At 59.2% G+C, this 13,308-nt stretch overlaps 1 protein-coding gene across 5 annotated transcripts in view; it reads right to left on the bottom strand.

Annotated features, from left to right (window-relative positions):
* PRDM16 (PR/SET domain 16) overlaps positions 1-10,124 on the bottom strand; it is a 276,384-nt gene extending 266,260 nt beyond the window's left edge. For 4 of the 5 annotated variants that reach the window (XM_060199937.1, XM_060199938.1, XM_016191028.2 and 1 more), the window contains exon 1: positions 9,906-10,124. In XM_060199937.1, the coding sequence (XP_060055920.1) occupies positions 9,906-9,942 (37 nt within the window). In that variant the 5' untranslated portion in view covers positions 9,943-10,124. The remainder of the gene's footprint in view (positions 1-9,905) is intronic. The other variant, XM_060199940.1, reaches the window with a different exon arrangement.
* Positions 10,125-13,308: the final 3,184 nt, after the last annotated feature.

The raw sequence follows: 13,308 nt of genomic DNA, 5'->3' as shown, positions 1-13,308 counted from the left end.
TGGGTCTGGCTACAAAGCCCCCACCCAGTGTTTGATAGCACCATTTGTATTCTGTCAGTCACTAGCTTTATGCGCTGCTTGGACCGGGAACTGAATACCCTATTCAGAGAGGTACTCACAGGCGTGTTATTGCAATTTAATATTTTCACACACAGACACATCATTATCTGGGAACCCGACACGGGCAGCATAATTCTGTAATTTTTCAAGAGGGCCTAATTTTTCTAAACGCAAGCACGAGGGCCCCGGGATTATCTAAACAGCCCCTCTCTCCTCTTTGTTTCTTTGGGGGTGGGGGTGTCCAAAAGCACAAAGCAAGCTCTCCACTCACCACCTCTCCCAGGAACTTTTCCGATCTCTTCTGCAACAACCAGCTGAAAATATGCTCGGGGGCCAGGTCCCAGACCCCACACAGGACAACTCAGGGGTGAGTGTGGGGACAGATGCAGACAGGAAGGCACTTTTCAAAGCTCTGGCAGCCAGGCTTGCTGACAAGACAGAAAAGAGTGGCCAGCACACAAATGGGACTCAGACACCATGGCCATGTGTGCACAACTAGCCCTGGGCCTGCACATACCCACCCAAAGCCAGCCACTAAAAGCTGCCCAGGTAAAGGGTCTTTCTCTATGGAGACTGCTTCTCCCTCTAACAGCATGTATCCCATTTTCAAATGGCTCAAAAATGCAGGGGCCGTTCCAAGAATAAGAGCCTAGGAGTGATTTGCTGGGAACACCAGGTTCCCCAGAGGGAGCCAGCTCCTTGGGACAAGGGGTGGTGATGCCAAGCTGCCCGGTGTTGACCTCCCCAGGGCTGGGAGCAGTTCACTTCAACCAGATCATCAACTTCCTTCCAGGAGAAGCTCAGGGCTTCCAGGCAGCATGGTGCTCCCCATCCACAATGCACCCCAGAAATGCATCCCAGGGTACCTGCAAGTTTGGCCTGGGAGGCCTGCTCACCTAGAGCTGGGCAGCTGGGCAGTGAGCAGGAGAGGGCAGGCAAGCTGCTCCCTGTGAGCTGGAGATTGACACAGGTGAGGCAAATCCCACTCCGGGGTGTCATGGCAACATTGCCCTTGGGACTGAGGACTCCCTGATAACACCATTTTGGGGGAACAGCCTTCTTTTGGACCTTTCAGAATTTTCCTGGAGTCAGGACCTGAGCAATAAAAGCAGCAGCTGCCAGCTCCAAGGGGAAGTGACAGGGATGAAGTGAGGGCTGAAGGTCAGTGTTCCAGGGTCACCAAAGCCCCAGGCCCTAAGTGTAGCAGGGCCACAGCAGCCACTTGGCCCTCCGGTGGGCAGCCTTCACTCTTTGTTTATGTGTTTTCTGGATGGGCATGTCCAAGCCTCTCCAAAGGGGCCGCCACAGTCCGCTGAGCAGATAGACATCTGAGCATTTGCAAATGTACCCCTTCTCCAAGTGGAAGGCAGAAGGGGCGGCTGGGAGCCCATTATGTAAATCCATATTTCGGGAGGATATCGATGAGCGGCCTCTGGACACAGAGATGGGGATTAGACTGTGTCACGGGAACGCATGCCCGGTCACATTCCCTCCCCATTCATCACACGGCGACCCGGGCACCTTATCCCCACGATGAAATGTCAGAGGTGCCCAGCCGCCCGAGGTGCCACAGCCATGCACACAAATCTAATTTTGATCCACTGAATTTAAAAGAGAGGGAGGGGAAGTTGGAGGGAAGAAGGGGGACTGGGAGGGGACGGGGCTGCCCTGGAAGCAAAGGCAAATGCACAAACCTCTCAGCTGCTTTCCCCCTCCCTTTAGCCTTGCTATCTGAGCTAGGGGAATTGTAGGGGGGGGGGCGCTTCCCAGGGACTCCACTTCCCACACAGAAGCCAGGCCAAAGCTGGCTGACTGCAGCTACAAGGGCCAAGGCTCAGGTGAGTGGAAGGCATGTGAGTCTGACTGTACTCATTCCCAGGGCTGGGAAGTGGAGGTTCAGATTCCAGGCCATGGCCCTGGCATACAGTAGGTCCACAGACAGCATGCATGGCTCCACAAGGCTATGTGAATGGATGTGGACAGAGTGGAGCCACCAAAGCTAGGGGAAGCACAGTCCCCGAGAAAACAAGGCCTCTGGGGGAGAGCCGGGGCTCCTTGCTTTGCAAATAAACTCTCCAGCTCTTGGTGCACATGTTTCATCTCAGGCTGAGTGGTCAAGCACTGGCGGGGGGGGGGGGGGGGGGGAGAGGGACAGCCCCTGTAAGCTACACCCCCTCCCAGGATACAGAGCAGCTGGGAGCAAAAGCACTTCCACTGTGCCAAGGCTGGCTTTAACCCTCCCTCCAGCCTCCACCTAGCATCTCCCACAAAAGCTGGTGGCACAGAGCAATTTCCCCACAGGTCAGGAAGATAAAGCCCAAATTCTGTTTGACTGCTTTTCAGATTCACTACCACATTCAAGAACCAATCCCCATCCCAGGACCATCCAAACAACATGCTGGACACTTGCTTCTGAAACCTTCTATGCACTTAAGGCCAGGGCAGAGGAGCATGAGGCGCAGATGAGCACATGCGTGTGCAGAGCACACACCAGCCAAGTCAATGCTCAGGTGCATAAGTAGCACACATCAGCTCAATTCAAATTCTTGTTCTCAGAATTTTGTCCCTTCTTCTGGGCTCAGAGGTAGGTCTGGGGGCTCTACATCTAGGGCTCTCCAGTCAGGGAGCCCAGCAAACACTGGAAATGAGGGAGTGGGATGTGAATTTTGCTTCCTAAAAGGAAGAGAACAGTCTGCCTTCTGGGGTTCAAGGCAGGCAGCCCTGGTCATGGGGCCCTAGAGACACCCCGACCTGCCAGCAGGGCCAGGCCCAGTGAGGCCTCGGGGCCATGTTGGGGCCTGCTGGCCAGGAGATATTTGTACTCGGCCTGTCTTTGTTATTCTTTCTAAAGTAGGAAAGTAGACAAAGCCACTTATTTCCCAACTCGGCAGTACGCCGAATGCAAAGCAAACCGCAAGCCTGAGCACCCGCCCTCGGCATGTGGAGGTCATGCCAGAGGAGACAGGTCCCCCCAGGCCAGGTATAGTGGGGATACTGGGGCCAGGCCCTCAAGGCCCTGCCACAACGGCTGCCCCCAAACCCTGCTACTGAGAAGGGGTGGCCAGGAGTCCACAGAGGGAATTCTAACAGGAGACCCCCATGATCAACACAGAATAAAACTGAGTCCAAAGAAAACAAGGAAATCCACCTGCAGTCATGCAGATGGGTCAGGGGGCCACATGGCAGGGTAAGAAAACAGTTCCCTCTACAGTCAGACATGCCCACACAGGCTTCTAGGGATGACCTAAGAGCTCTTCCAAGGCCCCTGACCCCCCTCCCCTTAATTCCCACTGCCTGGCATAGAGAAGCAACCAGATACACTCTTAGGACCTGGGACACCCATAGGAGACAACGACAGCAGAGTGAGGCTGTGCCCAAGGAGCTTTCTTTACTCCTTTACAGTCTTTCCCTCAACTCTACACCGAGAGGAGCCAGCAGCTCAGCTTAGAGCTTCCTGGGGCACTGGGAACCAGAAGCCCCACATTCTGCCAGCCAGTGCCCATCCTCGACAGCCCCCAGCCAGACCTTGCCAGCAAGGAAGGCAGAGCAGAAGAGAATCCCCGTGGCCTGCAGAGTCAGCCCTTACAGGACACACCTGTCTGCCACAAACACTCGGGGCACTCATAGGAAGCAGGTGACAGCAGACATTCCTCTGCCAGTGTATTTTCCACACAGAAGCTGTGCCAGTCGGGTGGATTTCCTAACCAACCTTGTTGGCAGAGGCTGCATGTTAGGTTCAGAAAGTGGGCGTGCAAGCCCACAGAGCCCTGGCTCTCCAGAGCAGGGTTTGGAAGGCACAGCAACTCCCAAGACTGAGTGAGGAGCCCAGGGCAGGGGGTTCTTCCCCACCAGCACAGCATCTTGGGTGCCCTCCTCCACCTCCACTTGGGATGCACTCTGACCCCTGGCAGGTTTCTGACAAGCGTGCTGCTGCTGCAGCAGCTCCACATGGGGTTTGGGAAGAAGGGGGACCTGGTCCCATGCACAGCCAACCATGGCCACTGTGCCCACCTGCACCAGGAGCCCAAGGTGGAGAAGGCCTCGTGAGCAGCTGCTGACATGTGCCTGGTGATTGCAGAGCCTTGTTTAGAGGAGATAAAATATTCACTAGGATCTAGCCATGTTTGAGAATGATTATAAATTATTTTAACAGTGCATTTGCAAAGGGTTATAAAAACAGCCATAATATATTTTTTCTCTCCAATTCTAGAATTACCAGTGTGACAGCTAATGCAATAATGATTTGTTTCAAATGCCAGTGTTTAAGCTGTAGAAAGCTGATTTTATACATTTTTCCAGTAGGCCGCATTGTAGTTAATGAAATTAAACACACCAATCGCATTTGTCCCCAGGGGACGAGGAACTGAACACACCACTGGTTTATTTTTTTATTAAAATAAATTGCAGCCAGCGAGATGGACTAATTGCATACAGAATTGAAAAAGAAACATTCCATTGATATAATTAAGCCAATTTTCATGGACAGATATAGTTATAGTGGATATAAAATAAGCAAAAGCCTTCCCCAGAATCTGACTTCTCTCCATTTTTTTTTCACAGAATGTTAACTATTAAACAAATATGTATCTCACTGAAACCGCCACTCCTATCTGTCATCTCCGAGGCCATTGTTCCTTTGAGTCCACCAGACATGGCCAGCCTGGCCAGGCCAGACACCTCCAGATCAAGAAGGACTCCACACTCAGGCCAAAAGAAGCCTGGTCAGGACAAAAGACAACCCCTCCCACTGCCCGAGACTCTGACTGCTCTGGAGCACTCGCTGGGCCAGCTGGACCAGCGTGGCCTATCACTGTAACTGTGTAACTGTGGCCGGCTGGAGGCCCAATGGCCTTGGCCAACAGCTCTTGGGGTTAAGCAGCAGAGCAACAGCACCAGACTTCCTAGAGGTGCAGGGGGCATGAAGAGAGCCCCCATTCATGTGGGTAGGGGTGAGAGTGTTTGCTCAGGTGGGGGTGGGTAAGTACATATCCATTGGCAGCTGGATGACCACTTTCACTATTCTCACCTGCCATCTGTGGGAGGGGACAGTTAAGGCTCAGCAGAGGGGTAGGGGGGTCACAGGTGGAGAGGGAGTGAGACTCCAGTCACAGGCAGCTGAGAGAACAACACACCATCCACTCGCTCCACCAGCCCCAAGCACATAGACATCTTACTTGCTTTTTGCAGAACCAGACCTGTTACAAGTGTTGGCCTTGAGAAGAAAAAAAGAAGTTTAAACCCTGACACATTAAAAATTCCTGTGGAATTAACTGTAGCCTGCATGTGGGGGCCCTGAGGAAGGAGAGGGGGTGCTCCCCAGCAAACTGGGGGGCTTTATGTCATTATCCTCCCCCTTGGCCTTGCTGTGTGACCTCTTGGGGTTCCTGCATCTCTCTGTGCTGGTTTTTTTAAGCCCCTAAACATGGTGCATCCATACTATACCCCCATTCTTCTTGGGGGTCCCAGAAGTGGGTAGACCCCCTCCCCAGAGGCTAGAGCTGCCACACTGGGCGATCACAAGGGAAGGTGCATGAGTTAAGTGCACCTCACCCTCTGTGCCAGGCCCCATGGCCCCATACTGAGGCACTCACCACACTCCTCTCCTGCGGGGCTCCCTCCCTTCTATTTCCCAGAAGGCAGGTCTTCCAAGAAAGGTCTAAGGGGATTGGCTGTGAGTTGGGGTTCTGCAGGTGGGGGGGTCTCCCTGCTCTGTCCAAGGGGCAGGGAACTTGAAGACTGAAACACTTCTGGGCTGAGGTACACGGTGTCTGCCTGGGGTCAGGGCGCCTGGTAGACCCTAAGCAGGCAGGCGGTAGCGGCCCGTGATGAAACAGAGAACCAAGAACTGGAGCCGCATCCCGGGTTCCCGCAGGCCAAGAGACTGGAGCTGAACAAGTGTGAGCTCGGCCCCAGCGGCCCCTGTGGCCCCTGCGGCCCCTGCAGCTCCTGCGGGCCACCTAGCCTAGGCACCGAGCTTTGGAGCTCTCAGACTTTTTCTGAGTGCCGGCCACACCCACACACCCCACGGGTGCAGCCACTGAGACTAAAACTATCCTGCGTATTTGCATCAAAGCCTGATAAACTGGATGGCATGCTATTTGAAAATAATAATAATAATTTTTTAACGAAATTGTTCAAAAGATTTTTAATCCTGGATAATTTTTGTTGAACGTCTAATTATACAGCACCTTAATTACCAGCCCCAGCCCCCCCCACCCCCAGGATCCCTAATTGCCTCCTAATTGAATGTAACAGAGGACTAATCATGCCGCACAGCACAGTGAGTTGGTGCCTCCCTGGGGGCCTGCAGGAGGTGGGGAGTGGGGAGCCTTGCCATCACACCTGGCTTCCAACACACCCCAACCACTGCCTCTGCCCAGCTCTGCCCCCATAGGGAATTCCCTTAAGGAAGAAGCACCTGGGCCCACAGGGTGGGTGCCCCAGACTGCACCTGCTAGAATCTTGTGTCCAGCAGGGTGGCCTGTGCCTGGGGCCCCCAGGATACACGCAGCACCTGTCCTATGTGCAGGGCTGGCAAGAGGTCCTGACACAAAGCAGAGCTGGCCTCATCCTGTCCAAAGCCCCAAGGGAGGTGGACAATCCAGGCTCCTGGCTGAGGCCATCCACCACCGTCAGCCCTGTGCTGCCCTCCCGCTCAGCCTCCTCCACTGTTCGTCCAAAGCGGGGCTAGACGCTCACTCCCAACCAGACACTTCTTGGTGCAGCTGGTCTACTTGGTGTCCAGGCAGGGAGCTGCCCTCCTATGCCTGGAGGGAACAGGTTGAAGTGGTGGCTCCCTCCCCACCCCCAGAGGTGAGGGAGAAGGGAGGGGCTCAGCAGAATAGTAGCCTAGTCTGGGAGGAGAAACAGTCAACCCCTAGCCCTGCTCCCCAGCCAGCACACACAGCACCTCCAGAACACACACACTCTCTCTCTTAAACACACACACACACACACATACACACACCACTAGGCTCCACATGCAGGGGGGGTTGGTGGGGTCTGGATGCAGTGTCAGGGGATATTACACCAGGCCTGCTGGACAGAAGTGGACTCTCAGACTGGTGAGGTCTGTCACCTCTGTGGGGATCAGAGCAAGGAGGTGGAAGGACAAGAGTAGCTTTCCTCTGAGACACTTGGTTCCAAGCTATTGATGGGGGCACATTATCTGAGCACCCCACAGATATGTCTCTGTGCTTTCAGGAGGGCACCTTTATTGTGTGACATCCTGCCACCACCTGCAACCTGGCTCACATGAGGTACAAGAGAAGAAGAGCTTTGTTAGAAAGATGATTGTGATAGGTGGGGTATGCACAGCCCAGCCAGTGTGAAAGGGTACCCCCAAATCTGCCCTGGCCTCTGGGATCTGGCTGATCCTGTGCTGAAGGGCCCCTGTAGCCCACATCTGGATGCAGCCTCCAGCTTTGGAAAAGCCAACACAGCCTCCCCAGCATGTCCCTAAGGTGCCACTGGCTCAGCCAGTTTGCAGGCCCCACCCGTATACAGGACCTGAGAGAATGCAAACGAAATCATGGCCCCAGCAGCACCTCACGAGCTGGCTCCTTGAGGCTCAGTCCCAGAATGGCTGTCCTTCCAGACCCAGCACACGGTTGTAAAGGAGCACTGCAGCTAGAACTCAAGTTCAAGGTCAAGGCTGACCCTGTCCAGAGGCCTGCAGCACTATCCTCTTTCCAGCCATGTGGGCTAAGCTATAGTTCTGTAGCTCCAGGCATCTCAGGTGACCCTCACCTCCTTAGGTCCAGGTAATGCAGTCGCAGCCCCAGGAACAGTCATATCTGCTTAGAACAGCGGCCCAGAAACTCACTCCTCCTGGAATCCGTGCCAGCACCCTGCCTGCTTGGGACACTTCCTTGGGGAGGCCTGCAAGACCCAGGCAGGAGTAGTGCCCAGTGTTTGCCCCAGAATGGGCTGCAGCTGGGGCTGGGGCTGGTCCTGACTGGGGCCTTCAGCGGACCTTCTTCCCTTAGGCTTCCAGGAGAGGGTGCTGGGTGCTGGGTCTCTGCAAGGAGGCCTGGGTCCCCACTCTGGTTGCAGAATGGAGCCTGAGGGCCAAGTGTCCCCACCTGGCCTGGGAGCGGCTTGGCAGGGAGCTTTCCAACGGGAGTGCTGCGAGCCTGGGGCACTGAGAAATTTCAGGGGCGCCTTGAGCTGTCTCGCTTGCAGCGAAAGCCGAGAGGAACGCAGCTCCCACCCGTCCTTCCCAGGACAAAAGGCCAAGTGGTCTGCAATGCGGGCTGAAGCCCCAGGGAGTCTGCAGGCAGTACAAACCACAGGGCTCCGAGGCACAGCCTGGGAGTTCCCGCAGGCTGGAGGCGCCCGGCACCTAACGCGGGCCTAGTTCGCAGCAAGAGGGGCCAGAGGTCACAGAAGATCGGAGACGCCTGGGCCTTGGATGGCTTGTGCAGGAGACTGGCCTGAGCGGGAGCCAGCCCTGGGGACTCAAGTGACCGCCAGTGGAGCGCAGGGGCGACCCGCAGCAGTCAGGAACTGCTTTTCCCAGGGACCCAGAGACGCGGCCTGCGAACACGGGCGGCTGTCGGGGAGCCGGCGGAGTCTGAAGCCGGGCGAGAGGCCCCGCTTCTAGAAACGGCCGGGGCTCCGCGCCCACCAAGCCGCGCTGGGTGTCTCGGCTGCAGGGCGGGCGGCAGGGCAGGAGCGCAGAGCGGCCTGGGGGTCGTCCCGGGATCCCAGGAGAAGCTGAGAGGCACCGGACCCGCACCCTTTCCACGGCGGCTGGGGGCGGCAGGAGGCGGTTGGGGGCTGCGGGCCTGGGTGCGGGCTCCGCTAGGCGAGGCACTCCCGCTTCGCTGCAAACGGACTGAAGTGGATGCACGCGAGCCGCCCTGCCGCCCCACCTGCCCCGTTCCCGCACGGACCGGGACCTGCGGGTGGGGCGCACGGGCGGACCGGGACGAGGCAGGAGGCAGTGGGGTGGCAAGGACCAGGCGCGGGAACGCGGGCTCCGGCCGAGAAGGAGCGAAAGAGAAAGTAAGACCCGGGGCCAGGGCAGTGTGGCGCGGGGCAGCTCCTGCCGCCAGGCGGGCCTCAGGCGCTGCGGACGAGCGGGCGTGAGCGGGTCGGAGCAGAGCGGCGGGGCTGCCCCTGTGCAGAGGAGGCCCGGGGGTGCGGGCGCGTTGGAAGCGCCCGCCGCGCGGAAGCCTGTGGGGAGTGAACTTCGCGGCCAGACCTGTCGGAAAGGAGCGCGTGTCCATTGTGCTCCCCGAGGGCCGCGGCCGTCCCGCCTCCTCAGCCCCTGCGGCCCAGCGGAGCCCGGGGGGCGCCGGCCCGCGCCCCCTCCTCTGCCCCTCCCGGCCGGGTCTCTCTCCTCTGCGCCCGGCTGGCAGACGCCAAAGGCGGTGCTCTAGCGCCCACTATTTCAAAAGCCCGGAATATGATTTGACCAGGGCTGCGAGCCACTCGGGGAGAGAGAGAGGGAGAGAGCAAGCGAGGAGGAAAAAGTTGCTCTCCCCTTTCGTCAACTTTTCGCTAACTTTCGCTTTTCGCTCCCCTCCACCCCTGGCCCTCCCCCCACCCCCCTCCCCGGCCCCCACCGCGCGCCTAGAGTTCCCGGGCCCGAGCGCCTGGCGAGGGGGAGGGGGTCTGGCGGGGAGGGGGCCGGTGCCTTCGGGGAGAGCGGCCCGGGCGCCCCGAGCCTCTGCGCCGAGCCCCGCCGCCCCAAGCGCGGGAGGCGGAGCAGTGGGGCGCCCGGCGGTCGGTGCGCCCGCCGCGCCCCGGACAGACCGACAGACAGACCGACCCATGGCCGGCGCGCACTCCTGGTCCCCGCGGCAGGGCCCGCGGCGCGGCGAGCGCGGGAGACTTACTTTTGGCGAGCTTCCGCGCCCTCGCCTTGGAGCGCATGGTGTCGGCTGGCGGAATCTCTCTCCTCCTCCCGGAGTCCAGAAGCAGCCGCACACTATCTTCATCTCCCCAGCATTGTCAGTTTGGACACCTTCGCACATGCGCACACAGCACTCAATCTGACACCCCTCGCCGGGGCCAAAAAAACTTTGCAATGTATTCATCATCCTCATCGTCGCCCGCCACCGCCGCCGCCCCGGCGCGGGATTGGGGGGCTCGCCTTGGCCTTCGCGGTCTTCAACTCACTTATCCCCCCCCCCCCGTCCCCTGCCCTACCCCCCCCCCAATGCAGCTAGTAACTGGCCCTTTAAGAAAACATTCCCTGCTCACCGCTCCCGCCGGGGGCCCGCACCCCGGACACTTTAAAAGGACCCAGGTGGCCCCGGAGGCGCGGCGACGGTCCCCCAGCCCGCCCCGCGCCCGCCCGCCGAGGTGGGGCGCCCGGGCCAAGGAGGCGCGCCCGCGGGGCGGGGGCTGGGCGCTGCCCCGACATTCTGTCACTCGTGGACCGGCCGCACGTCCGCCGTCTCCACGTCCCCTCTGTCCCCTCTGCCGCCGGGTCCCGGCTCCTCCGAAACTCCTCTGGCCTCCTCCCTGCCTTCCCCCCCCCCCTCCACCCCTCGGCCACCACGGGCTTCGAAGATCCTGAGTAACTGAGGTAGCGCCGCCTGCTCCGCTCTCCTCCGCCGCCCCGGACGCAGGAGGCGGGGGGCAAAGGGGGCCTGGACCCGAGCCCTCTCTCTCCCAGTGCCCACGGACTCTGTGTCCTCCAATGCGCCGCCCGGGTGCGCGCCCGCCGCCCTCCCGCGCTCCAGCCGGGGCCCAGGTGAGGACCCACCGCCCCGCCGGCCACCCTTGCCGGGGCTCTGGGGACGCCGCCCTCGCCGCCGAGCCAGGTACTTCGGCGGAGCAGGTGGAGGTGCGGGCCCGGCGTTGCCCTGTCCAGGATGCCCCTGCCCCAGCCCCTCTGCGGAGAGGGCAGGGCAGGCAGGGGCCTGGGCCAGCCGGCGGGACTGCGGGAAGTCATCCCTCCCGCACGCTGGGGACGCAGGACTCAATTGGAAGGCAGAGGAGGCAAGGACCTATTACAAGCTCCGGAGGAGCAGGGCTCCGCCAGGCTGCGAACCCTCCAGCCACCCCACCGCACCCAGCCTGGGGTCCCTGCAGCCTGGGGGTGTGCGGACCGCGCCCCTTCTCTCTGCCCTGCTGCGGCACCACCACGGCGGCGACATGAACGCCAAGGCACTTTCATCTTGAAGGAAGTAGGGTGAACTAGGCGCCGGGCCACCCCCAACACCCTAGTAGCCTGGGGCCAGGCAGAGGCAGAGCACAAGGAGAGGGCGCCAGGGTCAGGCTGGGCAGAGGAAAGGCCCAGCCTCCCTTCTGGAAGGAACCGCGGACGAGCCAGCACGAGGCCTCCAGGGCTGCGCTGGCAAAGCTGCCTCCAGTCGCCCCTCCTGGCCTCCAGCTCACTGGACCTGGAGAAGGCGCCCTGGGTGAGTGCTGCATATTGAGGCAACTCCATCCCGTTCTGTCCCTGCCTAGGCTGCCCACCCTGAATCTCCCTTCCAGCCGCAGGAAGAAACAGTGGGTGTGAAAGTCCCTGGGCCCCGAAGTCAAACTCTTAGGGGCTTGGCATTACCCCCTTGGGGACCAAGGCACCTCAACAGTGGGTCTCCAGCTGACTCAGAACTCCCAGTGTGGGGTAAAAGAGTGCTGGGAGATGGGGATCAACCCAGAGGGGGGGCAAGGAAGGAAAGATCTCCCCCATATCCCCAGGACCTCAGGACACCCTTCCCTAGTCTTCCAGCAAAATTAAATGTCAGGCCTGGGAAGAATGAAGCAGCTACCTTGGGAACGACCAAACACACACACACACACACACACACACACACACACACACACACACACACTCCCTCAGCCCAGGATCCCTGTAAACCCCCAGTCCATAGGGGGACTTCTCCCAGTTCCTTCCCTCAGCTCAGGTGTACCCCTCTTCAGACTCTGGGGGTGCACCCTTGCTCAGGCCTAGAGGAGGCCCAAGGACTATTTCTTCCTCCATCCCCTGGGGGTGGGGCAGCTCAGGACCCACCTTGGGGGGGGGGAAGCTGGGGTTCAAAGATAAGGGCACCTGAGCACCTCACAGGGTGCTGCATCCCCTGCTCTGGTGGGACTCTTCTCTTAGTCTGCCTGCCCCAACAGGGAGCTCCAGCAGGCCAGTCCCAAGGCCATGGCCTGGCCAGGCCCTGCCCCCACGTGGCCAGACCTGAGAGCAAGCAGCATTGTGGAACCACAGGGAGAGAAAGGCCCGGTCTTCCAAAGACCACTTCTCACTTCTGAGCCTGGCCAGCATTTGGGGATGCGGAGGGAGGGGGCAGAGATGGGCAGGTGGGGCCCATTGTGGAAGGAGCAGTTTTCACTACTATGCTACTAAAAGGGCAGTCTTTAGAATGAGCTTTGCTCCTGGGAGTCTGGTCCATGCCAGCCCCCCACATCTTGTGGTCCTACTGAGCTGCTGGTTTTGAGATGCACATGGCCAGTGAGGTAAGGTTGTGGGCAGAAGCACCTGCAGGCAATGGTGTCTGAGGACCTACTGCACAGTCAGGTGCAGAGGCCTTAAAAGAGGTCATTTTCAATCCCTGCCAGCTTTGCATCCCCACTCCATCCCAGAGCCTGCCCAATCCAGACCCCTCCAGCATGGGGTGGGGGTGGCTGCACCCAGGACTACAGGAAGTTTTTGGGTGTTCCAACAAAGCTGCAGTGCTGGGCAGACTCCCTGAGAAACCCAGGAGCACAGAGGGGCCAGGCTGCCCTCACACCCACAAGCCCCACTGGAGGGTCCCTTTGCTGTACCTACACCCTCACCCCATGCCATCTTCTGGGGTGGAAAAAACAGGTTGGGTCACCCACCCAGGCCTTCAAGTCCAGGGGGTCAAGAGCCTGCATGCTGGGGGAGGAGGCTGGCAAGATGCACCCCATTACCTGGCTCTGTCTCCTTTCCCTCCTGCTTCCTCTGTATGCAATTCACTGGCTCAAGGACACATGCTGTGCTCCATGAGATTCTGGGTCAAGTTTTGCTGTCCTTCCAGTTTCTGCTCAGAAGGAAACTGCTGGGTGGTAAGGAACACAGGAGTTCTCCCAAATCCAGAAGTGCCACCCCGAAGAAGCACGGGATTAGGGATCCCCAGGGGAGATGGGGAACTGAGTGTGTGTGTGTGGGGGGCACAGATAGGAGCTTCCTCCAGATTCCAGCCTGGGGAGCCTGAGGGCCAGGGGGCTACTGGGCACCAGTCAGTTCCCTCCCCAATGCAAAGAGGGACATGAGGGGGGGGTAGTCTTGGGGCCTCCTGGGACTGGTCAATAAGG

This window comes from Erinaceus europaeus, chromosome 10 (genome assembly GCF_950295315.1).
Source record: "Erinaceus europaeus chromosome 10, mEriEur2.1, whole genome shotgun sequence".
Classification (NCBI taxonomy): domain Eukaryota; kingdom Metazoa; phylum Chordata; class Mammalia; order Eulipotyphla; family Erinaceidae; genus Erinaceus; species Erinaceus europaeus.
The sequence above is the reverse complement of the archived record's forward strand: the minus strand, read 5'-3'. Positions and strand labels throughout refer to the sequence as shown.